This window comes from Dromaius novaehollandiae, chromosome 4, assembly GCF_036370855.1.
Source record: "Dromaius novaehollandiae isolate bDroNov1 chromosome 4, bDroNov1.hap1, whole genome shotgun sequence".
Classification (NCBI taxonomy): domain Eukaryota; kingdom Metazoa; phylum Chordata; class Aves; order Casuariiformes; family Dromaiidae; genus Dromaius; species Dromaius novaehollandiae.
The window spans coordinates 68,231,382-68,259,235 of record NC_088101.1 but is presented as its reverse complement, the minus strand read 5'-3'; the positions used below and the strand labels follow the sequence as shown (position 1 = coordinate 68,259,235).

The 27,854-nt window shown below is 38.9% G+C and overlaps 1 protein-coding gene across 3 annotated transcripts in view; it reads right to left on the bottom strand.

Annotated features, from left to right (window-relative positions):
- Positions 1-27,854, bottom strand: part of CCDC149 (coiled-coil domain containing 149) — a 54,072-nt gene that overhangs the window by 14,488 nt on the left and 11,730 nt on the right. For all 3 annotated transcript variants that reach the window (XM_064511351.1, XM_064511350.1, XM_064511349.1), the window contains exons 4-9: positions 17,668-17,775; positions 11,571-11,687; positions 9,587-9,759; positions 8,036-8,108; positions 6,615-6,699; positions 5,181-5,325 (exon numbers count right to left, since the gene is read on the bottom strand). In XM_064511351.1, the coding sequence (XP_064367421.1) occupies positions 5,181-5,325; positions 6,615-6,699; positions 8,036-8,108; positions 9,587-9,759; positions 11,571-11,687; positions 17,668-17,775 (701 nt within the window). The remainder of the gene's footprint in view (positions 1-5,180; positions 5,326-6,614; positions 6,700-8,035; positions 8,109-9,586; positions 9,760-11,570; positions 11,688-17,667; positions 17,776-27,854) is intronic.

The window sequence follows — 27,854 nt, the reverse complement described above, 5'->3', positions numbered from 1 at the left end:
TTTACTAAATCTTTTATTTTAGTACTGAATTCTGCTTTCTTCCTTACTAAAAAGCTTCAAACACTTTATAGCCCTTATCGCCCACTCTTAGTTTTCACTACACTTCTTGGGCCATCTCTTCTTTTTTATCTGATCCCTACATAAATGCTATTTGCAGTTAGCTCTCCTGCTGGATTTAACTTTTAGTCTTAATTCTCTCCCAGGATCAAATGATTTTTATCTTGCAAAGAAAGCTTTTTGCAATGAATTTTTGAAAGTGTTTCTCTCACAGGCAAGGCCAAGTCTCCTAGAGTTAGAAGTCTTTAAACAAATCCCAAACAATGTGCAATAGAGTGAGAAACCTAGATGAGACAGCAATTCCAAACCCCATGGCAGAGATAATGGAGAGCAAGCTGTACTCATCAAATTACAGCAACAGGGTAAGTCAGTTAAATTTGAACTGAAGGCTCAGAAGCAGCATATCACAACGCAGCAAGGCAACAGTGTCTTTCCCTGCCCACTGGAGCTGTGTAACACGGCACAGCAATCTCTCCACATATGGTTTTATGCTGCAGACATCTGAGCATACTGGGACTGTCATCACTGACAAGATGGCAGAATTGGGGAAGGGCAGGAAAAACAGAAGCAAGAATCAAAGGGCCTTGAAAAAATGATTAACAAGGACAAAATATTTTTTTAAAACTCTACTATGAGGACTCTGCAATGACAAAATAAAAGCCTGCAATATTTTAAAGGTTACAAAAACATTAAGATGAGAGAGAGAATTCATATAAAAAGAGAAAGGAAAGGTTTATAATAAATATCAAAGAGAGCACTGAGATGTGCAGGGGTCTGTAACAATTAAAGGGCAAACAGCCCATGATGTTTACAAGCAGAAGAGAGAAAACATTTGGGAGCAGTTATGTTTATTCCTCCTTTGAAACACAGTAATTAAACAGGCCACCAAGGTTATGATGGATCTACTAACTGTCTTTTCCAAACACAATCAAAATTGATGGAGTCTGGATTTTGCTTTCAAAATACTTCCTTCTGGTATGAGAAACTCAGTCTTAATAATTCTATTTTCATATCGCAACTTATGGCCCAGTCTCCTAGGTGTCCAGCCACTGGACATCTAGAGGCCACTCTCAGCAGTAGAAAGGAACAGAGCTCATGGAGAAAGGCAGAGAGCAACCTTCAAAGGGCTCTAGCTTGCACGCAGGGAGATGACTCCTGTCTCCCTGCTCAAAGGGCCTACTAAAGGTCGGCTGAAGACTACTGAGTGCCCCTTGCTCAGAGGGGCAGGGAACAAAGATCATGCAAGACTTCCATCTCTACATGTTAGTGCAACAAGAGAGTCAACAAAACAAACCTTATGGGGCTAATGATTTGCCATCACAAATGAGGGTCATGAATTTAGCATTTTTGCCAGCAAAAACCCCAAATTTTCTCAACAGTCATGCTAATAATTCACCAGTAGTTCCAGGGCAGGAAAGGGGAAAAAGATATTGCCCAGTACAACTTCATGTCACCAACAAAGGTGCTGATAGCTATTTCTGTGGTCATTTAGTCCTGTGCCTAGTGCAACATTGTAGTTAGCCTAAACCTTTCTCCAGGATGACGTTTTACAGAAATCTGTTGTTTCTGTTGCTCACATAACAGCAGCAGTGCTCCCCTACAAATTCAGGAGCTCCCTCCTAGCTCTTCCATACCTTCCAACACACCTGGGCATAACCTCAAGGGAGACATGCTGATGCACAGCACCTGCAATCTATGCACCTCACCTTCAATGTAGATCTTATTATAGAAGGCATATACCCTCATACAGATACACTCACCCAAATGTCTGTAAATAGGGCCTGTCACTGTTGCACATCCAGTTCTATACATCACATGGAAGCATTTACTCAGCTACAGATTGACACAATCCTTTTTGTTATTTTGGCCATGACTGAGCTCAACCAAGTTAAAGACATTAAAATTAGTGCAACATGTCTCAGTGGCAGAGCAATTTCTAAACTCATCTGGCTTGCATGGGTGCTGGCAAATTCATGAACAAATTGTGCTAAAACAGAATATAAATAAACTATTAATTGCTGCTGGAAGCCAGAAAGATTTTTCTAGGCAGAGTTAGAGCTGTTTATTTTTGCATTTCTGTAACTATTTAATCTTGCAATATCTTACTGCATGCAGAATTCATTTAGGACTACCTTTTCAAATTAAGCTAATGTGTTTGTGAGGAAAAATGTGGGACACTGCTTATACGTTAGCAATAGTAGCTACCAATCACCTATAAGAACTGACCTCCTTTCTTCAGAAAACACTTATTTTCCTTAAACATGGGGCTGAAAAAAATTAAAGGCTGGATTTAGGCCAGTCACTCCTAGGCACATATTCCTACAGTTCTCTTCATCTTGCCACATATTTAGAAAGGCAGCAATAATAAAAGCCAATAAAAGCGTGTCTGTTCCAAGAGCAAGTGGCAGTGGATGGTTATAACAACAGTGTAACAGCAGAAAGCCATCTTCTACAGTACATCCAAAATCTAATCTAACTAAAAAAAAAAGAACCATTATCCTGTTATAGCATCAGTTAATCAAAAAGCATATCTACTATTCTGTTATCGTAAACTTAAATAGCCATACCCCAATCTTCAAGCAGCAAAACAGGTTTTGACTTCAGAGCAGGTTAACTGTTCAGAGGCAAATGAGTTCATATGGTCTGAAGATTCTCATTTATTGGTAACAGAATCACTAACTGATTGATCAATCAAATATCAGAAGTAAAACTTCTTCCCTGAATGAAACAACCATCCCAAAAGCTCACACTCTTTACCCAACAGAATCTCATATTCTTTACCCAACAGTATGAATGAGTAACGGTATCCTCTGAACATGCTCTTTGCACAGGGAAAGCCAGGCAAACGGGATAGCAGGATAAAGGAGAAGACTTCTACCTTCTGATTTATGTAAAACCTTTTGTCATTACATTTCTTTGTGGCCCCACTTTCTTCTCAACTTCCCTACTTAGAACAGAACACCTTCTCCAAAACAAAAGAATGGATCTTCTACTAGTACCCATTTCTCTACGGACTTGCTGGCTTTACCTGTGCACTGACCTCACTCTAACCTTCTCCAACAGCAGGGCAGGTTCTTCCCCATTTTCAGAAGTCAGTAGTCTTTACTAGTAACCTTTTACATTGCAAATAAGTGTCCCAAACAACCAACTAACACACCTCAAATAAAGGATGTTTTTCCCTGATATCCTGCCTGCATTTCTCTTTTTCACTGTAGCCCTTTTGCATCTCAGATGCTTCTACATGAAGTAGGTCCCATTCCTCCTAGCTCCTTAAAAGCTTTCAAAATACAGCAAAAGCCAGAGATAACAGAAAGGATAAGCATTCTACACAGGAGTGTTTGTGAGGATTTTCACTCAACTTGCCCAAGATTTATTATTCTTTTTTTTTTCCCCTGAAGCATCCTAAACTGAATACGCCACCAAAATTCTGAGCACCCCTCACTCAGGAAAGGGGTAGATTATCACCTCCCTCTATTCTATAAGCTGATGTTTCTGTTGTGCACAAAACATTAGTTTGTGCACACACACAACTCTCTACTGGCTATATACGACCATCTTGGAAAGCAGCTAGAAGAACAGTATCTCCTTGTGAAGGCTTATCTTAGGAAAATCCATACTTCATAGTTTAAAACAGAGAGAGTGGTATCAGAAGGTAGAGCCATTATCACATTCATACATTCGAGAGATGCAAGGGACTGCCTGTGATCAAAAAAAAAGGCATAATATTAAAGAAGACATTTGCTGCAGTTATAGGCAAGAATATGCAAACTAGAACACCAAGAATGGCACAGAACCAGGATGTAAAAGGCAAAAGATTGATTAAACCTGGAATAACAAAAGTTATTCTCTAGATGTTTTCCTTCAGGTGTTACATTACCAGTAATAAGGGAGTGAGCAGGTGTTTAACAGGGCATTAGCTCCTTCATTAACACTGCTCAGTAAAGGAAGTCCTGTTCCATGATATGCTTGCAGACATGAGGTTGCTGAGCTGCCACCAATTAGATGCAGGCTACGTTTTCACTGCTTTAGTCTCCCTTCAGCTGATTAGGCATTTGCTTTCTCAAGAGTATTTAAGAGTGACTATAAACTGCTCCTCCACCTCTGTTGCCACATCACTAAGAAATATGCAATGGATTCTGTCTCGTATCAGAGTTATCAATTTTCAAAATGAATAATCCATTCTAGTGTAACAGTTTATTTCAGTAGTACTCCTTCCTTCCATGAATGATGCCTGCCTGTTTCTGGCATCTGGTCCTGATGTGCCTTTGAGAAGCCTGAATAACCTCTGATTACCAGTAGTGACTCAGTGTCGCAAAAAAACTGAGCACAGAATCAAAGAACACTTCCTAGCTCTGATTTTCATACATTACATAAGGACAATAATATCAGAGTGTCAGAAAATGTGTCAAAGATGATTACATTCTGTCATGATAGGTGCTGTGCAGGATACAAAGAATTCTACTGATTAGTAGAACAGTTAGGAGTAAACAAATTCTCCTTCTTGAAAGTTCAGTTCAGATTTTAAAAAATCATGCAGTTGCAATCCAACTGTGTTTATCTCCTAAAACTTTTGGCAAAGTACCTCTAGGAGCAACGGCTATCAGCTGTATGACCCATAGGCTCCTGACCTCTGTCAAATGTCACATTCAGTCTTTTCAGATTCCTAGGTGCAAGATTTACTATTCCCACGAATGTTCTTCAGCAAATTCTTACATTAGTGATAAATTCAGCAGCTACCTTTTCCTCCAATTCAAGGGTGTCCTTCCTCCTGGCACCTTTTCTTCGGCCCTCCCAACATACTTTCTGCTAGAACTCCCTCTGCATTATTAGAAACCAAATGGTTTCCTATCACTTGTTTTTAATCTGAGCAGTCACCCAATCCTTTCCTAGCAGGGGCTGATGAACTATGCTGCAAACCCCAGACTTTGTTTTTAAAATGTAATTTTTCTCTAAACACATAGCTGATCTTTGTGTTCTCAAAATGAAAGAGCCCCCTTGTTAACAATGACAATGGATCTTCTGGAAAACAGACTCTCTTTCCCATTTCCCTAAAAGTTCCGCAAAACTATGATTTTTTTCACAGCTTGGTAAATTCTCCTTTACTTATAAGTCATGCAACCTACTTGTTGGTTTGCCTTTGGTGTTGTATGATCATGTTTTTCTCGTGGATAGTCTCCAGCAATGCAGTGGCCAGTGATTTGAGATCTGAAATGGACTGTGGTGTGGCTGGCAGGCTACATCCTTGATCCTCCGACAACAATTCTTGGACTATAATGTTAAAAACACAAATGAGTTTCGGCTTCTCATGCACAGAGATGTGACACAAACATTTACTTAGCATTAAAGAACTATTCCTATTGCTTAAATGAATAAAGATTTTCCCTCAATTAACAAACAAAAATGAAGACCAGAAATACAATACCCAGCTGGCATGAAGGTGGTGGCTTTTGGAGCTGATTGTTATTTCACAGCAATTGCTAAAACAAGTATAGGCAGACATATTTTCTGCTAACTTAATTCTGCTTTCGGAAAAGTAATTTTTGTTCCGCAGGAAAAAAACTCATTCTTCTACGCCACTGAGGCATACAGATGGTAGAAGTGGGGTATTTCTCTCCCTTCTACATTAAAACACAAGCCCACAAGGAAGCTTTTATATTACTTTTTAGAATTATTACAACCTTCAGGTTATTTCAGATTGATGTGAAAATACTGCTACCCATGAACTCTTCCTCTACAGCTTAGAGCCTGTTAACTTCTCAACCGCATTAGCAAGTTCACTAGTATCATTAACTTCTGTAACTAGAGTCTGGCCCCTCCTCCTTATATATATGTATGCAAGTAAACAGAGAAGAGGACACAAGGAGTCAAACCCAGAAAACTGAGTTTCAACCTACAATGACAAACATTACTGATCTCATGTGCATTTGTATATGTGAATGTACCTACACATGAAGAAAGAGAAAACAGTAGGGTGTAAGGGACACTTTGGCACGGAGAAGAATTTTCTCTAATATTCTGCTTTTTGCTTCTTTTCTAATCTTGAATTTTTGTTTGAAAGGGAGGAAAAAAAGGGATTACTCTGTTTCCCTACTCGTGAAGAAACATGGGGTAAAAAGATTTTTTGCAAAAGATCTAAACATAATGCTTCCAACAACAGGAGCAGAAAATCCAACTTAGCACCTTTCCCCTGCCCCAATGTATTTTTTACTGGAATATGCATTGGGACTGTCATTGTTAGCAGAGCTAAGAGATGAATAAAGAAGTGATTTCTCAGGGTCGAAGTTGCAGAGGGGCTTAGAGATAAAAAAAACCAGACTTGATCCAACTGACTGGGGAGAGAATGAATGGCAAGAGTAACAAAAGGAGAAGCGGTATTAGGAGGGAAATTTTATATCATCAAGTCAACTGAGGAAAGGACAAAAAATTAGCACGTGATAACAAATGTGAAAGAGAAGAAAGATTTTGGTTTGGTTGGTGAGGAAAAGTAATAGAAATCAAGAGGTAAGATAGGTGGAACTCAGTAAGATATGCAACACCATGCTGCATCTATGTAATACCTTGCTTTGCAGAAAGGACTCCAGTCAGAGCACTGCTACTGGATCTACTCTGAGTCTTTGAATTTTTTCGTCTCTCTAGTGCATTCTAAGGAAACAATAAATATTATATTTTTAGAAAAACAATAGCCCCAAATCCTTTCATTAAGAGTAAAGGATCTGATACTTTAGATTTTGGTCTCAGAACTTCCCCACAGAGCCTGAAGCTATACCCATACTATTCTTTAGGGATGTGATCCTTCTGGAGTATTAAATTCTCTAGCCAAAACAGTCTTTGAAATGTTAAAAGACTCATTCTGTCTCATTACAATGACTTCATTGTATTCCCTCCCACTCCTCCTCCACCCCTCATGCATTTTTAAGATTTGCCTATTTCTGAATAAACTGATGAGTGCCAGTGAAGATGTTGCAATATCCTGTGGAGAATGTCAGCTGGGAATGAAATCAGACTTCCCCCAACATTTCTTTGGGTAGGCTTCAAAAGGAAAACCCAAACAAACCCCTCTACCAAACATAGTTTCTGGAAGCTTTTTCAGTAGCAAATACTGACTTTTAGGAGTCTGCAGCACAATCACGATCCTGCTACAAAAGTTCAGCTGTTCCAAAACCTTTACAGTTCTGTGAAACCCAAGAGACCACTGTGTTTCTCAATTCTCTTATAAACTGCTAACTCGCACTCTGAGACACTCAAGTCATAAGAGTAAATAGACACTGAAATGAAGTTGGCAATACTTTAAGGATCTTTGCTCATGCATAAAAAGCAATTAGTGCTGTGACTGCTTCACAGTGATCTAACTAGTTAAGAAGTCCTACTGACTAAGACAAACCTTCCCATGCTCTGACAAGCAGACATCCCCTCCAACACCCCAAAATCACATGGAGAAAAAAGCAGGCTGCTTGCCTTCAGGGAAGAGCAAGAATATTTTGCCCTCAGGGCTCATTCCTGAAGATTTAATGCAAAACAGCATATATCTTATCCCAGAAAAGGAGAAATAATAAAGACTTTGCAACTATTAAGATTCATCAAGAAATAATTCTATCGTTAGGGAGCAAGGAGACAGAACTACTTGTGACAGAAACACAGCTGTACTCATTCACCACATGCTGCATGACCCCTCTACTTTTCACTTACCAGTAGGTTGGGAGGCTCCCCAGCAGGAGCCAAAGAACTTAGGAAAGATGTTTCATTCACTTTTCAAGATATTCCTAAAGGTATCACTTGATACTACATTGGCTGAGAAGCCTACAAGGAAGATTATTTGGCATATAATATGTATAAGTACTAATATTATCAGAATGTTAATGCTGCATTTTTCTTTGAAGATACTATTTTGCTCTTTAAATGCACATAAACATAAGAATAAACAATAATGATCTCTATGAATAATGGAGCACAGTTCAGATGATAAATTAGCGGACTCTACCTTGTATTTAGTAATATTAGACTTAAGAAGGTTGACTTCCTCTTGAAGTTGCTTTAATCTCTCCTGAAGATACCTGAAAAAAACCATAATAATTTACACCATGTTACATTCAAGTGTTATTGTGTCTCTCTACTATTTGGCACCTCCTGTTTTTGAACCATGGATGGAATTCTCTTCCTTCTATGGTTTTCTGAAGTATAAAGTAACGAAATCTTATTACTCTTAACCCCATAAAAGTTTAAGTAGGCAAAAAAACAGCATCAGAAAACCAGGCTGCCCTTGTGTTAGATTTATCAAGCATGCTGCAAAACCATTTTATTTTCATCCTCAGGAGCTTGGGGAGGGGAGCTGGAAGGATCTATTTATGTCTACAGGAAGTATTTAGTAAGGAAGCATTTACTTGTGTCCTCTGCACTTGAAGGTTTGTGAGATGGACACTTGAAGATTTGTATACGTGTCAACACAAGACTTGGCTATGCAGAGCTTTTCAACTGCAATATCAATCATTTACACAGCATGTCTCATTAGCAATCACAAAGTAGGAAATTTAACAGCATGGTTGAAAAGTGGTAAGCAAATAACTGAAACAGTACAGTTCCTCCTTATGAAGTTTATGCACTTGGACCAGGCAACTATTTCCATATAGAAAAACATTTTTTCACATATAAAGGGCATATATAACACCCTTTTTCATGTACAGCAGCTGTACTGGGGTTTGTGCCAATTTAACTATTTTGGAGAAAAAAACTCACAGCAGTATCTTGGGCAGGAGGGGGAGAGAGTTAAATTGATACAGAACTCTGCAAGCCATGCAAAACAGGAAGCAAACCTGGAGTTGCTGGGAGGAAGTAATACCTTTGGTATCGCACTATCCTACCTCAAGTCTAAGTATTTGTAAGTGGACAGTGTCTTACAAGCTCTATTTAACTTTAAGGCAATTGTTGACATTAAGGGAGGTACCTCTTGTGGCCGGTGACTCTTCTTTGCTGTCCTAGCAGAGAACATAAAATACGTTCTTTTTCCAAGGAAGTGACAAAAATATTAAGGCGTATCTACATGGGGGATTTCACCAGCACAGTGTTGGCAAATCACCTCATGTTGACAAGCTCTCCCTGTGGTGAGAACTGTATCCAAAACTTAACTCAGGGTACTCAAAGTCCCCGCCTCCAACTCAAGATTAACCCATTACAGCTCACTATGAGTTTCAGAAGACACTGATTTTAATGTTCTTGCTTCTGATGTCATACAGTGATGGGAATGAACAGGTCTGTACTTCTCTTGCTTCTCCTTGTTTATCTATGTTTGGGAATATTACTGACATCTCTGTAGGCAAATAAAGCACTGGTAATTTCCCGCAGCATAACTTTCTCAGCATTATTTGATGGTTAGCTAGAGTAGAACAAAACACAACAAAGGAATTAACAAAATCTCTTAACTTTTATTCCTGGATGTATTTTCTTTAAAGTTTTCTTGTGATCAACTTCCTGAAGCTCCAGCGGTAACAATACACTACTTACTCTAGGGGAACAGTAAAGTCTGCCATGCACTCACCTGTTCTCCATACACAAAGCATCTATGTCAATGATACGGTTTTCATGCCCTCCTAGAACATGATTAAGTTCTTGGTTTAGTCTGTCGCCCTTATCTTGGTAAAAAGAGCGCTCTTCTTTCACATCCTCTAACTCATCCAGTGCAGATTGAAGATCATGTCTCAGAGTCTCGATCTGAGAAGAAAGGAGAACTGTATTACTTTTTTGAAGTTTAAACCAAAGACTACACAGAGCTTAAACTGAAAACAGCACCAAGTACTTCAAAACAGGTTTGATTTTTGGAAGGTCAAAACTGTTTCCAAAGCTTAAAACCCCCATCCTGCAAAAGCCCACTAGCAATTCATAAAAGACAAGCAAAATTCAAAATATCCTTAAAGCTCTGGAGAAGAAATCAGAATATGTTGTATCGAAAATATATTCATTTAAGTACACTTACAACGCGATTATTGTCCTCAGTGGTACTGCTGACAGTACAGTAAGAAAAGTTCTGATCATAGCTTTGCTGCAGCACTTCTGTAACTACTGACTTGAATATTCACATACCTGTATTTCCATCCTCCCCCCCTCCGCATATTCACCTCTTAGATTTTATTGACAAGGAAGAAAAGAAAAATCCCAATGACTGCCATTTTGTTTTGGTCACACTTGCAACAATATTCTTTTAAAATTATTTTTATTCTATTTTGGTGCCATTTCATTAATCTGAAGTTAAATAACTTTAGCAGTTAGACTTGTTCACAAAATTTCTAGAAAATGACTAAAATATAACAGCAAAAAGAAGCTTAATTCATACATTCTGCTACAAACGCACTAAGCTGCTTTTAGCACGTAACTTCTGGGACTCCAGAAATGAACTCAGCTGAATTAGAAGTTGGCAAACTTGGAAGCTAAAGAAAAAAAGAAAGTCTGTAAGGGGGAGGTTGTACTAATTATGGGATTTTCAGCAACAAAGTTCCATAGAATAAGAAAAGGAACTGAGAAAAGCACACCGTAAGCGAGGATTGAGTTGACAGGGTGAACTTCGCTATTAAGCAAAGGGATAAAGGAGTCCAGTATGAAACATACCCAAGGACAAAGTGCCTCAATCCTTCAAGGAGAGAAAACTGAATGTGAAAGAAGTCTGCAATGTGATGAGAAGTCTTCATTGCCGCCTCGGACAACACTGATAAACCCGAGAAGGTAACAAAAGACAAAGTGAAAAGAAGGCAGGCGATGGAGGAGAGAAGAGAACTCAGGAACAGAGATATCAGAGAAAGAATCTTATCAGAAGAAGAGCAAATATAGTGAACAGTCCTGTTGCACTCTGAAGAACGAGAAATACGCACCTCCTCCTGAGTCACCGAATGGCTCAGTCAGGACAGAACTGACACTGGTAGGAATGAGTGTGGGAATGACAGAAAACACAAACCCAAAAAACCCTCCTGAAAGCTATGTACCAACATCAGGGAAAGAGTCTGACAGGTTGGGTAGTACATGGTACGTAATATTAATATGGCCTTGAGGGAGGGAAAAGAGGTCTGATGCAAGAAATTTTCAAACAAGGGGAAAGAATGGTTAAGAGGCAGGAGGAAGAGGAGGAAAAATTCACACTTCTACAGGAAATTTGATTCAGAGAATATATTTAAGAGATGCATCAGTCACGGTATTATACTGTGTTGAATACCACACTTCTAACAGTTTTCACTAAGGAATCTCTTTCATTGACAACACTGAGTTGCCACCAGGTGTTGCTGAGCGTTATAAAAAGAGGAGAATGAATAATCTAGAGGAGGAGGAATTTCTGAGGTGAGGCAACTCACTCTTACTATGTACGCATGTTCAAGTTAGTGCACAGTAAGAGCTATTTCAGTAAAAATCCCAGCACCCTCACCACTATTTGTGCTGTTAATCAGCTACTAGCCATCAAAACACAACAGAAACAGTCATTTACTTGCTGCCACACCTGCTCTGTAAACAACCACAGTATACACCCATGCAGTTATTACTTGTTCTCGAGCTTTCTCCAGTTGTTGAACAAGGTCTTCACGTTCATGCGCTGCAAAGTGGCGAGCCCCAACTTCTTCATCTCCAAGTCTTTGCTTTGCTATTGTCATTCGAAGGAGCTGCAATTACAAAGACAGACTCCATAAGCAAGAAAACACAGGCTGTAGCATTAGCGCACATCAGCATTAGAAAGAGTAAAGCTGTCACAGATGTCATCTCTTCCAAGCCAGAAAGCTTATATTATTTAAACCAGAGGGAATTTTCTGAGCTGAGGACTCGATGCTGTTCTCAGTGAAAAATTCCAGTCAAACCCCCAAAGCATCAGCAGGAGCTGCATTAGACCCTGCAATAATCGTCACCAGACTATACAAATGATGAAAGCCCAAGGAAACACAGAAATGTCAATGTTTCTAAAAGTGACGGAAACTAATTCTGGTCAGACTAAAACTAGAGACTTCTCAGAATGCCATTTTCATATATAGGCCTTAAAATTGCCTGCAGCAGAAAATAAGCACTTATCTTTTCCTAGATAAGAAAAAAAAAGGCACAAAGTGGCTTGCTCAGCTTCACCTTTCCTACACCACTTAAACAAAATCCCACTGTAATACCCCAATGCAGAAGTAGCATAAACAGCTGTTTATACATTTGTTTGTCCATTATTTTTTGATCACTCACAAAAGTTAATTCACATTAAAAACAAAAAGATGCACCAGCAACACAGGACTTGGCCAAAATCCACAAACAGTTAATCAACTCATCAGCTTTGTGCCTCTTCAAAACAGTCTGACTTAAATTAAGTCAGTCATATTCAATATCTGAGTTGGATAGCAACTATCATGAGGATTACCTTTCAAGAATTACGAAGGAGTAAAATAACAGCATGCAGCATTTACAGTTGTTCATACTGTGTACAACTAGGCAAAAGAGTCGCCTCCCCATGGCCTAATTTGTAGGAGCTCCACAGAGACTAGAGAAACCCGCTATGATAACCCTCCTGACTTTCCCCACATTTTCAACTGCACCAAGAAATTAATGTGCATTATTACATTGCGGAGTTAGAAAAATCAATCTTCTGAAAGGGGAAGACTGTACATTAAAATCTATCTTTGGTATTTATGGGGTGCCAGTCACCATGGCTGCAATGTGCCAATTAAAATCCTGCTGATGCAAGACAGACTACCAAAATGATCCTCCCCACTTATTTCAGCTCCAGTTCAGTGCAACTCAATGAAGCTAGCACAACTTGTTCTGATAAGCAGTTCATTTGTTAAGGGAAAGCAGTAGCCCCAAAGGTAACTATTTTTGGCAAACTACGTAATCCTCTGCCCATAGGGAAAGTACAAACTACTGCACAGTCAGTATAGCTGAATGGGTCATAGAAGATATAATTCCTAAACACTTTTTCAAAACAAACAACAAACCAGTAAGCCAAAACAGCAACTAGCAAATTCTGGAACGGTTTCATAGCTATGGGGTAATTTTTTTAAATGCTACAAGGCTGATGAGGAAAAGGCATGATAAAGTGATTAATTCATATTTTGAGAATCTCTCTCAGTGCTCAGTGAGAAGGGCAACAAGAAACAAAGGTAATAATAGAGACTCAGCCTTGTTCAGAAAACCTGGGAGCGGGAGGGGGAAATCAGTCTTTACGGAGGACGTCAGTGCCTGCAGCAGGGCAGAACCTCTCCGCGGGCTGGGAACGGCATCAGCGCAGTGACTCACCCCATGAGCAACCCTCCTCCAGCCCGGAGGGGCTGAGGCATAAGATGCAATTATATCTGTAAGCAATTATTACTCACAAGGTCAAACAGTCTGCCAATAAAAGGCAGGCTCTTTATTTACTAATAAGTTTGAGGGTAAACAACATATGAAGTCTTAGGGAAAGAATGCTTCAGAAATCCAAATTCAGCCAGTAAAAGAAACATTACAAACATACATAAAATAAAAGAAACTGCCAATCCATAAAACGACAGAGTGCTTCTTCCAGACAGTTGGCCAATCAGGGAGTTGACAGGGCAGAACAGGCCAAGTCCTTTAATTCTGTACTGTGAGTGTCTCAGGAGGCAGCACCACCTGCTATAAAATTCTTCTCTTAAAACGCTGTGACCCAAAGAGACACTAAGTGTTATGCCAGAGGGTTAAGGGTTTATTTCATATTTTAGTGCTTTATGATAAATTTTATACACCTGCCCTCTGGCTGCAGTATTTTTATTTCTGCCGTTCCGGCTTCACTGAGGGAAGAACTGCTCGACGTCACGCGGCAGCGGCAGAAGAGGGTACTGCCACCCCGCACGGTCCTGCGAGCAGCATCCGCAGCAGCAGCACGGGCTTACATGGTCTGCACTTCACCACCGGTAGCTCCCGTGTGTCAAGAACCACATACTGTTAGCAAAAACAACCAACGCAGTGAGCCACCAGTCTACATTATTTAAATATTGCAGCCTTTTTGTTTTCATCAATGACAATAATTTGGCTAAAATAATTATTCATAAGTGTAGCATCTCCGTAGGAGCACCACAGTGCCCTGGACATAGCTGTGGTGCAGGCTGGGAGACCACAGACAACGCCCGTACCAAAGAGTTTCAAGAGCTTGATTACCAACAAAACATGCAGAAGGAAAAGGAAAACAAGCACAAACAGTACGCTGTTCATGGAAGACAGCAACCATCACACTTAGCCGCAGTCACTGACAGCAATTACCTACACCATGTTGCCTGCAAAATCTTAAAACGTGGACCAAAACTATGTAAATTTGTTACATAAAGTCCCAGTTCTGCCAAAACATATGCACTACATTTAACTTTTTGCACTGTTACTGCATAAATGATTGTCTGCCTTATAATAACGAACTGTCAGTAATACCGCAGGTATTGTTTTCCACTCATCAAGCATCTTCCTCTCACTTAGCACTGCCCTCGACAGCTCACAAAATCATTTCTTTGTGTGGGCAGGAATTCAAGTGGAGGCAACTGAGTCATCTAGTCTTCCAGAAGCCTCCAGTTTCTCTCATGCTTTCCATTTTCTCCCCTTTAAGAGAAAGAATGAGATTTCATAACTACCCTTCTCTAAGTTTCAGTAACTGTTCTCCAAGCATTACTGGCTGAATGTTAGGAAGGAGAAGGCTTTCCAAATAAATATCTCAAACACTGAATAGTTTTCATGTGTCAGAGTTGATAAGAGATTGTGATCAATCATAAAAATAAATAGTCTTAGAAATCTGTTGCTGGAATGCTGCAGTGTAACTGTTGCAGCACTTCCAAAGCTGCAGCAACAAATCCTTCTGGAGACTGCCTGAAGATGTTTTATTATTCGTGCCATGAGAATTCCAGCTGAATTAAAGAAAAAAAATAGCCCAGTTAAACCAAATATAAGTAGTTTGCTATTGCCTAACCGACTACATATTTAACATGATTTCAACAGCAAGTAACTGGTCATCACTTTAATGTCTTTTTGCTAATACAAGTGACTGGATCCTCATAGCAGCAAACATTAAAGCAAGTAAAAACAAGTCAAGCCATCAAAACATTTATCAATAGAGCTAATGTATGATATTTTAAAAGAGTTTTTTCTTTTTCAGTCCTACAAAGCCCTTGCCATTCAGTGACAAAGCCTGCATGAGTCACCCCTGCTCAGACACAGGCAGAATTGTTCATCCATAAGCAGCTTCACTTGCTGCAAAAGCAGCTGTTTGTTCATCTCTTGCCAGAAGTAAGGTTGACGTAGACCAGCTGGGCAGGATGCCCTCCCTCACTTCGGAAAAAAGCAGAGAGAAGAATGCAGGGAAAAAATGTAAGAACAAGCAAATTATTACAGTTCTTTGTTTTTGTATATACCATGCATTATCTGGACTTCAGTTCCTGAAGTAACCCAGCTGCCAGTACAGGAGAATGGATGAGCAGAACAGAATGGCTTCGGGAACAAGCCCAGAATTTTATCACCAAAGCTAGAAGGGAGCAAAATCTGACACAGCAGGAAAGCGTTAAATCCCTCAGAGAGATGGCAATCCTTTTTTAGGCACTTCAAAAAACAGCAACCTGACTCTAAAATAAGCTCTATTTCTCATGTACTAGGGAAGTGAAGAATGTGTGCCAAAAATGAAAACCCTAGTCTAAATTAATCCCCTGTCTGATGCGATTCCTTCCTCCTCCCTTTTTTTTTTTTTTTTTTTTTTTAAAATGATGCACTATTTTACACCTTTTGGAGAGGAGCACGGTGGGCGGAATGACTCTTTGTGTATTGTTCCATTCCTTCTGAGGGTCATTAATTTAAATTCATGCCCAGAATATAGATTTCACAAAGATGGCCAGCTAATATCAAGTTAATCTGCAAAGACAAACCCAAGCAAAACCAGCTCAGAGCATAAAGAAGTGGGCTCCATGTTACTAAGATCATATTGTTATAAGGAATTCACTGATATCTCCTGAAACAGGACTGCAGTAAAAAATAGTGCCCCACCCTTCAAATCTGCAATACAAAACATGCAATGAAGATCTTGGACCTCCTAATAAAGTCCCAGGTGAGGGTAAAAAGCTTATTTATAAGCCCCTGCTCAGTGGCTTGGAGACATCTGCATTTAAATGTGTAACACACCTATCCACAGGTACACAAACAGATAGAATATAATACTTGCAGTACCGGGACCCTGTGGCCTCTTGTCTCAAGAGGTTTGCAGGGATGTAGCATTTGGATCAGTATACAACGGATTACACAATTGTAATCTCCACAATTACAGTCAGACTTCAAATTAAAGGTACGGTGAGCCCTCTAAGGCTACATGTCAGTATGATGTAATACCCATGAAGTAGCTCATTATAATTGTATAAGGCTTTATAACTGTACTACCTTTGTGTTTGTTTGGACTAACAAACCCCTGTTAGCTGTCCAGAACTGGCTTGGGAAAGGCTGTATGGCATAACATAACGCCAAGTGGCTGAAAAAGCACCATTTGCCCAAGGTACTTACTCTCTCATGGTTTCTTTTGGTACTATAGAACTGCCAGGCACTGTCCTCAGAACTGTAGTATAGTTCAAACAGTAACAGGCAAACAAAAAGAAACACTGAAGGAGTTGCTCTTTAAAGACTTGAGCAAGTTACACTGCATGTCATGGATACTAAAAGTTAAGGTCTTATCTGACTGTTTCCCCAATTCCCCATGCACACCCCCAAAAAAGACACCTGTGACAAATGATGAATAAAAGCATATTATCATAACATATGTATGTTAAAAACCCCATAAAACCACCAAAACAAACAAACCCCCCACCTGAAAAATTAAAAGCCAAACTACTTTTATTCACATTTTTAAAACCTGTAACTTTTCAAACTTCAGCTGAGGGAAAGAAAGTTGTCATCCACTGTTTGTTTTGTCTTTTACTACTTTGCTATCCACCCCAACTGGTCTCAAAGTCAGCCTCTCACTAGTTTGATCTCTGAATGTACTTCTGCACACAGCTCCAGCTGTGAATGTTACACAGATTTGGCTTGAGTTTAAATATTTCAATTAACAGAGACAACAGGAGTTAGATTAATACCAAATGGCAGATTTTGAGCAATGTTCCATATAACTTGCTAAATTTAGCAATAAAATAAATTGGTTATGTAAAGGTAACAGGATGAGGGCTTAATACAAAGCTGAATATATACATTTGTGACCATGTGCCCCATATTTTTGAGGGCAAATATTATGCCTCCCCTGATTTTATCATCTTCTAAAATTCTGCAATTTCATTACAATGAAAAATATCACATGACGAAGATGAAATGTTTCCATACTCACTTACAAGAGGAAATACCACTGATTAAATATATTTTTTAAAAAAAGAAAACCTGAGACCACTAAAGCAAAGCTGGATGCAAAATAAATAGCTAAGCACAACAGGGAAAAGCAGTATACACAAATACATAATAAGCTGCACTTACTAGTATCCTGTACAGGCTTCTTTTGTTCTGTTTCGAGCATTTATTTTAACTCAAATATTCTAGAAGTTTGTAATCCATTGTTTTGATTTATTTCTTTGTTTTACTGAGAAGTAAATGCAAAACTCCAGCTCAGTTTACACATTCAATGCCATTCACTAAGAAAAAAATTTTTTATAATACCTTATTGTCCCCTTGTACTTCTCCCAGTCTCTGTTGAAGCTCTCTAATCTCTTCGCCAAGGTGTTTGTTTCGGTCGTGAGCCTCACTCAGTAGCTGAACAAGATTTGCCTACAAGAGTAGCAGACAGCAGACAAAATTTTGTGTTTATGGAGTGCATGTGGTGATTGAAAAGAAATCCTGGATTTACTCATTATCTGCCAATAATCTTTATCCAGAGTACATGCTTCATCAGAAATATAACAAAAGCCATCAGGATTCCTGTATCTAAATTAGTGGGAAATATGCACAGCATGTGTGCGTACAAAGTCGCAGATGAGCACACAAAACTCAAACAAAACAAAGGGAGAATATCCACACTAGTTCTGGTATCTTGGGTGAGGGGATGAGCAAAACACAAAGTACTTTGACAATAATTAGACAAAGTTCTAAATTCACCCGGGATTAGACAAAAGGCTTAGCTGAGGAATAGTTATGATAGTGTTCAGAGTAGACTCCTATCCTGTAAGGAGAATGCCAGCCCAGATCCCTGCCCCTACATGGAGCTGTACCATGGATGTCTAGTGGCACAAAACTTCAAACATGAACCTGACTTGTGTTGTTAGCCAGTACACAGATTTCTAGAAAAAGTCAGGGCTATAGAAGGACCATTTGTTCCATTGAAACCTAAAGATGAATTCAATCGGGGAAAACTTGGGGAAAAAACAAACAAAACAGCCCTCAAAATAATCCAGATCAAAAGTTATCATTCACATTGCCCTAAAAGTCAACAGGGTGAGCACTCTGGTCTCCAATTTTAATAAAATTTCAGCAACTTGGTCAGTAACCAAAGAAAAATATAATCTCTTCCTTCCATGTGTAGTGGACAGATGAGTGAACTTTTGCCTTAAACATTTCTTGGTACATAAGGTGCAAACAAACCATAACCCCGAACAAGCCATCTGTCCCCGGCGGAAAAAGGACTAAGCTGCTGCGACCCCCAAAATGGTCTCCCTGCGACCACCCAGGACACACCGAGCCTGCGCTGAACCAGACCACGACCAGGCAGAGACTTTGGGACCTGGACTGTAAATTATTGCTGCTTAGCACAACTTCTATAAAACTTGCTTGGCATGAGTAGCGAAATTTGTTGAAGCCTTAGGCCACACTTAGAAGAAAATGGCCTGAGAGCTGGTTCAAACTGGAATGATAAGGGAGTTACCAGCAGTTTGCATTGCTGTGTACTGCTGAAACAGTGCTAATTGCTGGAGTTACCACCTCTTGTCACGACCTTGAGAGACAATGGCAGGACCCCAGGAATGGAGACACACCTGTCAGCAGAAACCACAGCAGTAAACAGCCTACCTAGGGACAGTGATGAAACCCAATAAGGTGCAGGAGACCCCAGACCTAATATTACTATTGGTCTGAACTACCACGTGAGGGGTGGGAAACTTAATTTGAAAAAGCTATAATTGCCCAGGGATTCCTTTGTTTGGGGGCCCTCGTCGGAGACATCCAGCTTGAGCTGTAATTCGAATGGAGTCAGCAGAACATCACTGGCCTCGGAGCGGTGGTAACTAGCTTCTTCTCTCCTTTTCCAGCTTTCTCTATCTTTTCCCCTTCCCCTTGTTCCTCTCTTCCCTTCACCTCCCCTTCGCCTTTCCCCACCTTTTATCCCCACTTCGTGGAAAATGAAGTTAAAAGGTTGTACGATATTTGACCGGTTTTAGCGTCTTAACCTCGTCCTTGGGATTGTAATAAAACCCTCCCAATATTGGATCGGGACACCATGAAACCTGAAAAATGACCAAATACTACGGAAAAGCATATTACATTTTTCCCCTAAATACATCTTACAAATACACAGACAATTGACTCAGTGCAGGAAAAGTCTACCAGTGAAATCTCTTCTACGAGCATTATAATCATAGTGCCCAATATGCAACCTGTCAAGATGTTGCCTATGGTCAGCTAGGTATGTCATCCATTGCCATAAATCTGAAGGGTATAAAAAGAAATGGGAAAAGAATTTTCAGCTCTTCCAAGCATGACTTGGTAAAGCCCCATGAATCAGTATTTCTAAGCTACCCTTACACATAGTCTGTGGGTTTGAGGCCAACACATCAACTGATAGCTCCTATTTCCCTCTTGGTATTTTAGGTTTAGTTTTAGTGTCCCTACTTGCTGTGCTCCTCTTTCAGCTTCCCCATTTTTCTATTTCAGTACCTTTTCCTTTCCTTTTCTTCCCTGCTCTTTCACTCATTCATTCTCACTATCACTTGACAGTCTCCTAGGATATTTTTGTGAGTTTTCTTTTAAAACTCATATACCATCAAACCAACGTGATGTCTAATACCCATTCCTGTGATCTCTCTGCTTGTTTACCAGATGCTATTTCCACACTTCATGTTTTCCATTCCAAGAAAACCATCAACATGAATATAGCGTTTGAAGGATTAGACTATTAAACTATAATCACTCGGAACTTTTGTACATTACTATACAAAGAAAGCTGCTCCAGACTTCTACTAGCCAACTTTGTAATAGCAACTGGCCTAAAACAGTGATAGCTTCAAACTTTTAAAAAGGAAAAATAACTGAATAATCTGATATATTCTTCTAGATGAACAACAAGCCTGATTCACTGCTACAGTTTTTGTACTTCTAGGGCACCGATATCAAAGCATTCAGAAGAAATTTATTTAAGTTTCCCACAACTTTGGAAGAAATTAAAGATTTTTTTTTAATTATTAGTAAACCCAAAGACTTCAAATAAATAATTTGGGGAAAGAGAGTAATATCAAAGCAACTTAAACATCCAGTCGTAGGACCAAAATTAATCTGCCTCTAATTTTCAAAAGAGCAACCATTCAAGCAATGCGAAAGGTTTTTCAAGTATGCTTTGGTAGAATAATTCTTTTCTATTAGCTAAACAAATGAGTAATAGTTATCCACATATTGAACGAACCAAGCAGCTTTAGAACACATTCAACCACTGGTTCTGAGAGGTACTTCTTAATGGCTGTTTAAAAGAAAGAACAAAGAACCCCTGTTTGCAGGAAATTGTATTTAAACTGAAGCATCTATGGCTAATTTGCAAATGCAATTTTTTTGGAGAAAGCTGACTGACTTTCAATAAAGGCCATCCAACCACCAGACTGAGTTAGTGAAAAGGAACTCTATTTGCACAATCCCCTCTGAAACACTTCTGTTTGTAAAGTCCCCCTTTACGATGAATTTGAACAAGTCCTAACACTGCAATAGCACATGTAATTCCAACACCTGGGAAGAACTCAATCTCACTAATCAGTGTTTACAGCTACAACATCAGCATTCAAGTAGTCTGAAGTCAAAATTCAGTTCTCACTGACTGCAGGAGAGGCATTACCGTACCTGTACTAAATCTTCCTTCTCAGATTTACTTCCTTTAAAACCATTTCTCTGGGATTGCAATTCTCTGCTGAATTTTATTTGTCAGTCATATAAATGACTTAACGTGACAAAAACCTTTATACTAGAGATGGAGATTTTGGAAGAAGCTTTAAATGAAGAATTTCAGACATCAAAATAAAACAGCCTCCTTTAAGCATGCTAAGAGCATTACAGTGAGCTAAGTATAGACTTGCTCCTTAACGCAAAGCTTCTACCGTACTCCTGTTAAGCTAGAACAACTGAGCCATGTCACAGAAGGATTCTCCAGCAATTATTCATTTCCCTGGCATAGAGCTTCCATACAACAGATAATTTAGATTGTTGCCTGTTTTAGAGGTTTTGGCAAGACCTCATTAAAGCTCTCAGTTAAGTGTGGATAGAAGGAGAAATTTTTGATTTTTAAGTGCTCTATAGGGCTTAAAGAGAGCCAAGAAGATACTTAAATGACACCTGGGCTTGGCATCATTTCTTTGGCATATATAGAAAACGTACCACCATATGGTCAAAAGCTGATAAAACTAACAATGGAGGACTGGCTGCATGAACCTGTAAGCATGTATTTTTGAAGAAAGGGGAGAAATCTATGCAAGGAGAAAGGTGATTCGTTTTTCCACCTGGCAAGTACTTTTCAATATTTATGGAAGAAACACAGAATTCATTTGGAATTTGGAAATCCAAGACAAGTTACTTTAGCAGACAATAAAGCTCATTTCATTTACTTGTGTAACACAGAACAACTCTGAAAATTAGTCAAATACAGCTTTTCTATATTCACTTTGTTTGACAGTTTCTTTTGACTCAAGCTGAAGCCTTAAAAGTGACTCCTATGAAAGCCAGTGACTTTACTTCCCTCTCTCTCTTCTACTATTCAGAACTTTAACTCCAAAGTACTGGAGAAGAGAGATTTCTGAGCTGTGGGCAAGCGGAGGGAAAGGCGTAGAGCTCTACACCTTTCTACTGCTTCATCTTCACTTGCCTCTACAACAGTCCAAAACAATATAAACTGCCCATTTCTCCTCCTCTCTCTCAATAAAACTATTTTAATACTACATAATAGATAGTGCTTCTTTCAAGGATCTAATTAACTGCCCAATATCAGAAAGTCTTTCTGGAGTTCTGCTCCTCTCTGGTGACTTCATTTCCCCTTATTCCTCAGCCTCTTCAGCATTACAAGCAATTTGGTTTACAGATGTTAGTCCCAGGAAGCTTGCATAAGAGATTTGAGACCCCCCATTACAGTACAGGACATAACCTCGCCACATTCCTTTCTCCTCTGACCAAAAGCAAGTGCAACCATTGGCTAAGATCCCACTAGAAGCTGTGAAGAAAGGAGAAAAAGAAGGAAGTGAGAGCACCTGGTGGGAAGTTTTCTACCTTTGTTAGGTAGGAAAAAAAAAAAGCAATGCAAATCAGAGCAAACCAAGGAGTGAAAGAGTCGATGGAATGGGAACACAGACCTAACCCTTTTCCACTTAGATTCATTCAAATTCTCAAGAACTTTTGGGGGAATAGAAGGTGGAAAAGAGCTTTACTTTTACCTACAGACAAATATTTGAAACCAGTGACGAAAATACCTATCAATATTTGTTTATTAATCTAAGTCAGTGAATAACTGTCAAGCAGCAACAGTTCTCCATTCTTTACTACTGACGCACCGAATTTCAGCAGATGCTCCAAGAAGACAGGAATTGTACCTCCAAATAGTCATCCCTGGAATTATGCACTGCACTTGAATTTGGCTCCTTTAACAATTTTGCAAATCTAGCCACACACACACACAGTGTTATTTTCCTTCACACTACTGTAAAAATGATGGATAGTAACAGTCTTTAATATACCTCTCAATTCTCTTACACATAAATCTTACTTGACACTTAAAAAAACCAACAAAAAACAACAAAAAAGTCTTTCTACCTTTAGATACTGCCTGAAAAAAGTAAATTTTGTTGGGGGGAAGGGAAACTTCCAACACATCTTTAAAGTTAGAAATGATTTTGTAAATACAAACAAGCATTTCCACATTGCAGTTTATAGTCTGTTTCTTTCAGACACAGCTTCAAAGAAAGAAGAACACCGAATTACAGGACAGACAGAAAAAAAGTTTGATGAAATGTTAAGCATACTTGATGGGTGTGACTGATAGCAAACATAATTGCAGTTTCTCCTCCAATGCTTTCATATGATTGCAATGGTGGAATTAATACAGGAAATGCCTGCTTCGCTTACCAATGACCACAGTTCACTCCAAGGTACAGGAACTGATGACCTCCCCTAGCACTACAGTTTCCTTATTATAAAAAGTTAAAATTCTTTGTTTTTAAGCTGAAAAACCACGTATACAATACCTCCAAAGTTATAGATCTCGGGCATACTAAGCAAAATACACTTAATATGGGTCACATTTCCCCACAGAGAAACAAGAGCAAAAATCAAAGACTTGCTAAGCAGCAACTTGACATTAAAAACAAAACAAAACAAAAAACCCCTTCTCTTCCTCTGAATATCTGCAGCTCTGAAAACCAGGCAGGAACCCCAGTACAGAAGCACACCAGTCAAAACTTTACAAGGCTTCGCAAAATAAGAAAGACATGCTTGCCTTCACATCCCTTCAGGAGCTTTCACCAGAAATCAGAATTTTTACAGAGCTGATTAATAGAACCAAAAAGCCATTATAAAATAATCAAAATAAAAAATAATAATTAGAAATAATTATAATTAAAAATATCTATAAAACTAATACTTTTTTCCCTCCTTTTCAACTAGTCTTCTGAGTGTTAGCTTAGCACAACATTATATAGAACCAAACAACTAAGTTCACCTACCAGACCTACAGTGTTTGGTGAAGGCTAGCAAACAAAAAAAGTAAAGCAGCTCATTAACATGTATCCCTAGCAAAAACAGAGGGTCTTAGTATAAACTATCAGACACCATGAAAAGTTACTCAGCAGGAATGTTCTTCAGTGTGAGGGTTCAGTAAAGTACTTCAGCCCCCACATAATCCATACAGAGTAGAGCACTGCATGAAGTTATCACCAGCAGTAGATGAACATGGTCAAAAAGAAATGATTAATTTTTCCTTACAGAGACCACTATACTATGCCAGAAGATAATTTCATTCGCTTGTTTTAAAAGAGACATTTTAGCTGCTTTGAGATCTTAAAGACAAATTAAACTTTGATATAATGCAGAAAAAAAAGAATCAAAATCCCTTAAGCATTTAGAGTATTGTGATGAATTCACAGGGGAATATTGATCCAGAGTATTCAGGTGCATGGGTGTGGACAAGGCTCTCTCTATTCCACCAGAATAAGACAGAGAAACCAGGGGAGGAGAGGACATTGTATAGGTCAGGTCTGAACAGCGCCTCAAAATTTTAAAGAGGGACTATCACATTTATTAGAATCAGCATTTCTTCTCTCCCAAACTCATGTTTACTGTAGAATCCACAAGATAAGACAAAACGGTGTCATTTCAGAAAAGCATGACTTGTAGTGCTGCTAAGAAGTGTACAATTTGTATACTGTCACCTGCTCATTTCAGAGGAATGCCAAATTTCACTGCAATTTCACCATGCAGAAACCGAAGTCTGTCCACTGACTATGCTCAAACCTGCAGAACAGGAGCATTTTGAAATACACAGGAATATGGTTCTCTCATGCGTTACAAGGACAAACAATCTCACTGCTTTCCATCTGCTGCCTCACATTATGGGAGTCAAACACACCCATCTACAAACCCAAGCAAAGCGCAGAGGTCTCAATTTGGCACATGCTTAGCGTTTTTCATCTTTAAACTTTCCGAACAAAGGAAGGAATCACATTAATCTTCACAGCACCCTTGTGAGATAAATACAAAGTGATTGCTTACCCTGTAGCGCACTTTATCTGAAGATGTTATCTCATAGGATTCTGAATGCAGGAGCTTTTGTGCCTTAGCACAAGATTAGCGAGACTTCCTGAATTCATTAATTAGCAAGAAATAGTCACACTAGTCAGTTTTTCTGATGATGCCAGGAACAGTCAAGAGGTAATCCCTGAACACAGCCTGTTTTCAAACTGAATGGTGACAACTGAGTGCATTAATCTACGAGCTAGAAGCAGAAGTAAAAGGGATCAAAATGGATCCCCTTGCAATCTGTCACAACATAGTTCTGTTTGGAAACACCAGTCTTTCTGATGTTCTTTTTGCCCCCAAATGCCATGCCTATGGCTCATTTATACATTAAGAGAAGTCAAGCTGTCTGACCAAAGTCTCGGTCAGCGGATAGCTTGCTGCTGCGACGTCAGAGCTGAAGCAGTCCAAATCCAAGCCTCAGTCTATCACCTTGGGACACCTATGGATACATAAAACAGAGCTAAGGACCACCACTGTCAGAAAAGATGCACAAAAAGATGACCACAGTTTATCTGATGAAACTTTCTGTTCGGCCAATAGAGCAGCTGTCGAACAGTGCTGTATACTAGGACTGCATATCATTATGCTTAGCCCCATTTAATTTTGATTCCTGACAAATTTAAAATACAAATATAGGCCCTCATCCAGTGAGCATATGCATTGTGGCTTTATTCTTGAGACATAGCCCCACTACAAATCCATTATCTCCAACTGAGTGGTCTCACTGAAATCAAATTAAGCAAAGCGTATTTAGGACTGTGGCCCAGCACAGTCATTTTCCTAACCATGCGTTTTACTTCACCTTCATTTATTCAAAGGATCTCATTTGTATTAGAAGAACTTCCATTTCATATAGAAGGTCAAAGGATTCACTGATCTGTTATTTCAATGGCAAAGTTCCTCCTAAACTAGTTATAACAAAAACATGAACAATGTAGAAGAAAATAATAGCCAGTATAAATCAAGTTAGAAGCTCCCCTCGACCCCCTTTTTTTAAAGCTTCCCAACAGAGCGACACTGTCCAGCGGATTTCCAATGTTTGTTTGCCGATGTTACAGAAATTTTCTGTATCACAGCAAATGCATATTGATGTCTACCACTGCAGAATGGGAGAATTTTGATTTATACAGGATGCACAACAGAAGTTCTGTACACAGAGCTATATTTTAATGTCTTTCAAAATGGAGAGTGTCTGTTGTTTACCATCTCTTCAGAAAAAGGTGAATGTTGACATCAAAATTGACTCTGCATTATCCCTATGCTGCCTAAACATTTCATCCCTCCATTACTTACTCAAAAATTACTCCACACCATGCACCAACCAACACTGTAAAACTACCTTGAATTGCAGCTACTAGTTGTGAATGTCTGCTATAGAGAGGGGCCAGAAAAGCACTTACAGCTAATAGTCTGTGATAACAATACAAACGGTAAAATGTCTACTGCATGGGAAGAGATTATAGTAGAACAGTTTTTCGTTTCTCCTTTTTATTGGTTGGCTGCAGACTATATGCATGCAGCAGTCTTTGGATTATGTGGAGATTATGTGGACAGGGAAAATACTGCAGAGCACTGCATGTTAAGATACCTTTAAGTACCACTCATCATACAAAAACGCATTCTAAGTAATTCCTTGCTGATCAAAATTTGCCAGTTACATGACATTTCCCAAACCAAACATGAAAATTCTGTTTTGTGAAACAGAAAGGAGGCATGGTGTGGAAGACAAGACATTTTAAGCAGTCACAAAGCATAACTGATAAGGAAGGTGAAAAAGGAAGGTGAAAAATGAAGAGATGAAGAAGAAAGTAGCAGTTTCAACGTACCTATTACATTCAAAGTAGTAGATTGCAATTTCAACCATGATTTTTCAGTTCTGGCAAAGAAATGTACTGGGCAGCAAATTGTTCAGCATATCATGTTTTCATCTCATTTATGACCATGAAAACAGCATGCACATTTGTATTACTCAAAGTTCATTATAAGATCAGGGTCTCTGTTTTCATAAAACAGCTGTGTGGTCACAAACTTCTCCCAACAAGCAGCTGGGTTTCTGGGCAAAGAGAGGACAGGAGAAGTCCAAAAGAGCCCAAGAGAACTTCCCTCTTTCTTAGATGAGAAAATGCACTATAAGAAATGTATTTACAATAATAATGCAAAAATATTCATAACTTTATTTTATTTTTCTTTGATGCATTTCTCAAAGCAATTCTAAACTGTTCTTTAGAAAGGCTGCCCTTACTACTCCAGAGTATACACCTTCTATGCTATGGACACACTTCTCAAAATGAAAACCCAGGAAGTGCACTAACAGACTATTAATGTACAACCTAAAGTATATATTATCCTTGGGGGAGACCTATAAATGACCCCATCTGAGAACACATTTTTCTTTCTTTCACTGTTACCTAGCACAAATACATAACTTCCTTACAAAAAAACCTTCTATCTAGATTATTAAATGGCTTTCCAGGCACTTACCATGGTAAGATTTGCCAAAACTGAGTCTAAATATAGAAGCTGCAATTATATTAAATTCTGATGGTATTTTAGAAACTAGAGTCAGAATTATTTGTTTTGAGAGCTGGAGGAAGAAGAACAACGTCCAGGAGATGGTAAATCTCCCTTCCTACTAATCTCAGCAATATCCAATATACTGGGGGTTTTTTAATTATTATTTTAATTGTATATTTTTCATTTCCATTTTAGTAGTCACAATATACAAACCTCTATATCTGGTCATAAATTTTTATTAGAATTCTGTTGAAATGATAGCATTTCAAATAAATGATGATAAATAATGATCAAGTCAAATGATTCTATGCTGAGCCATTGACTTCTTGGCAGCTATTTGTTTAAGGGCCTGAAGGAATAATTATATT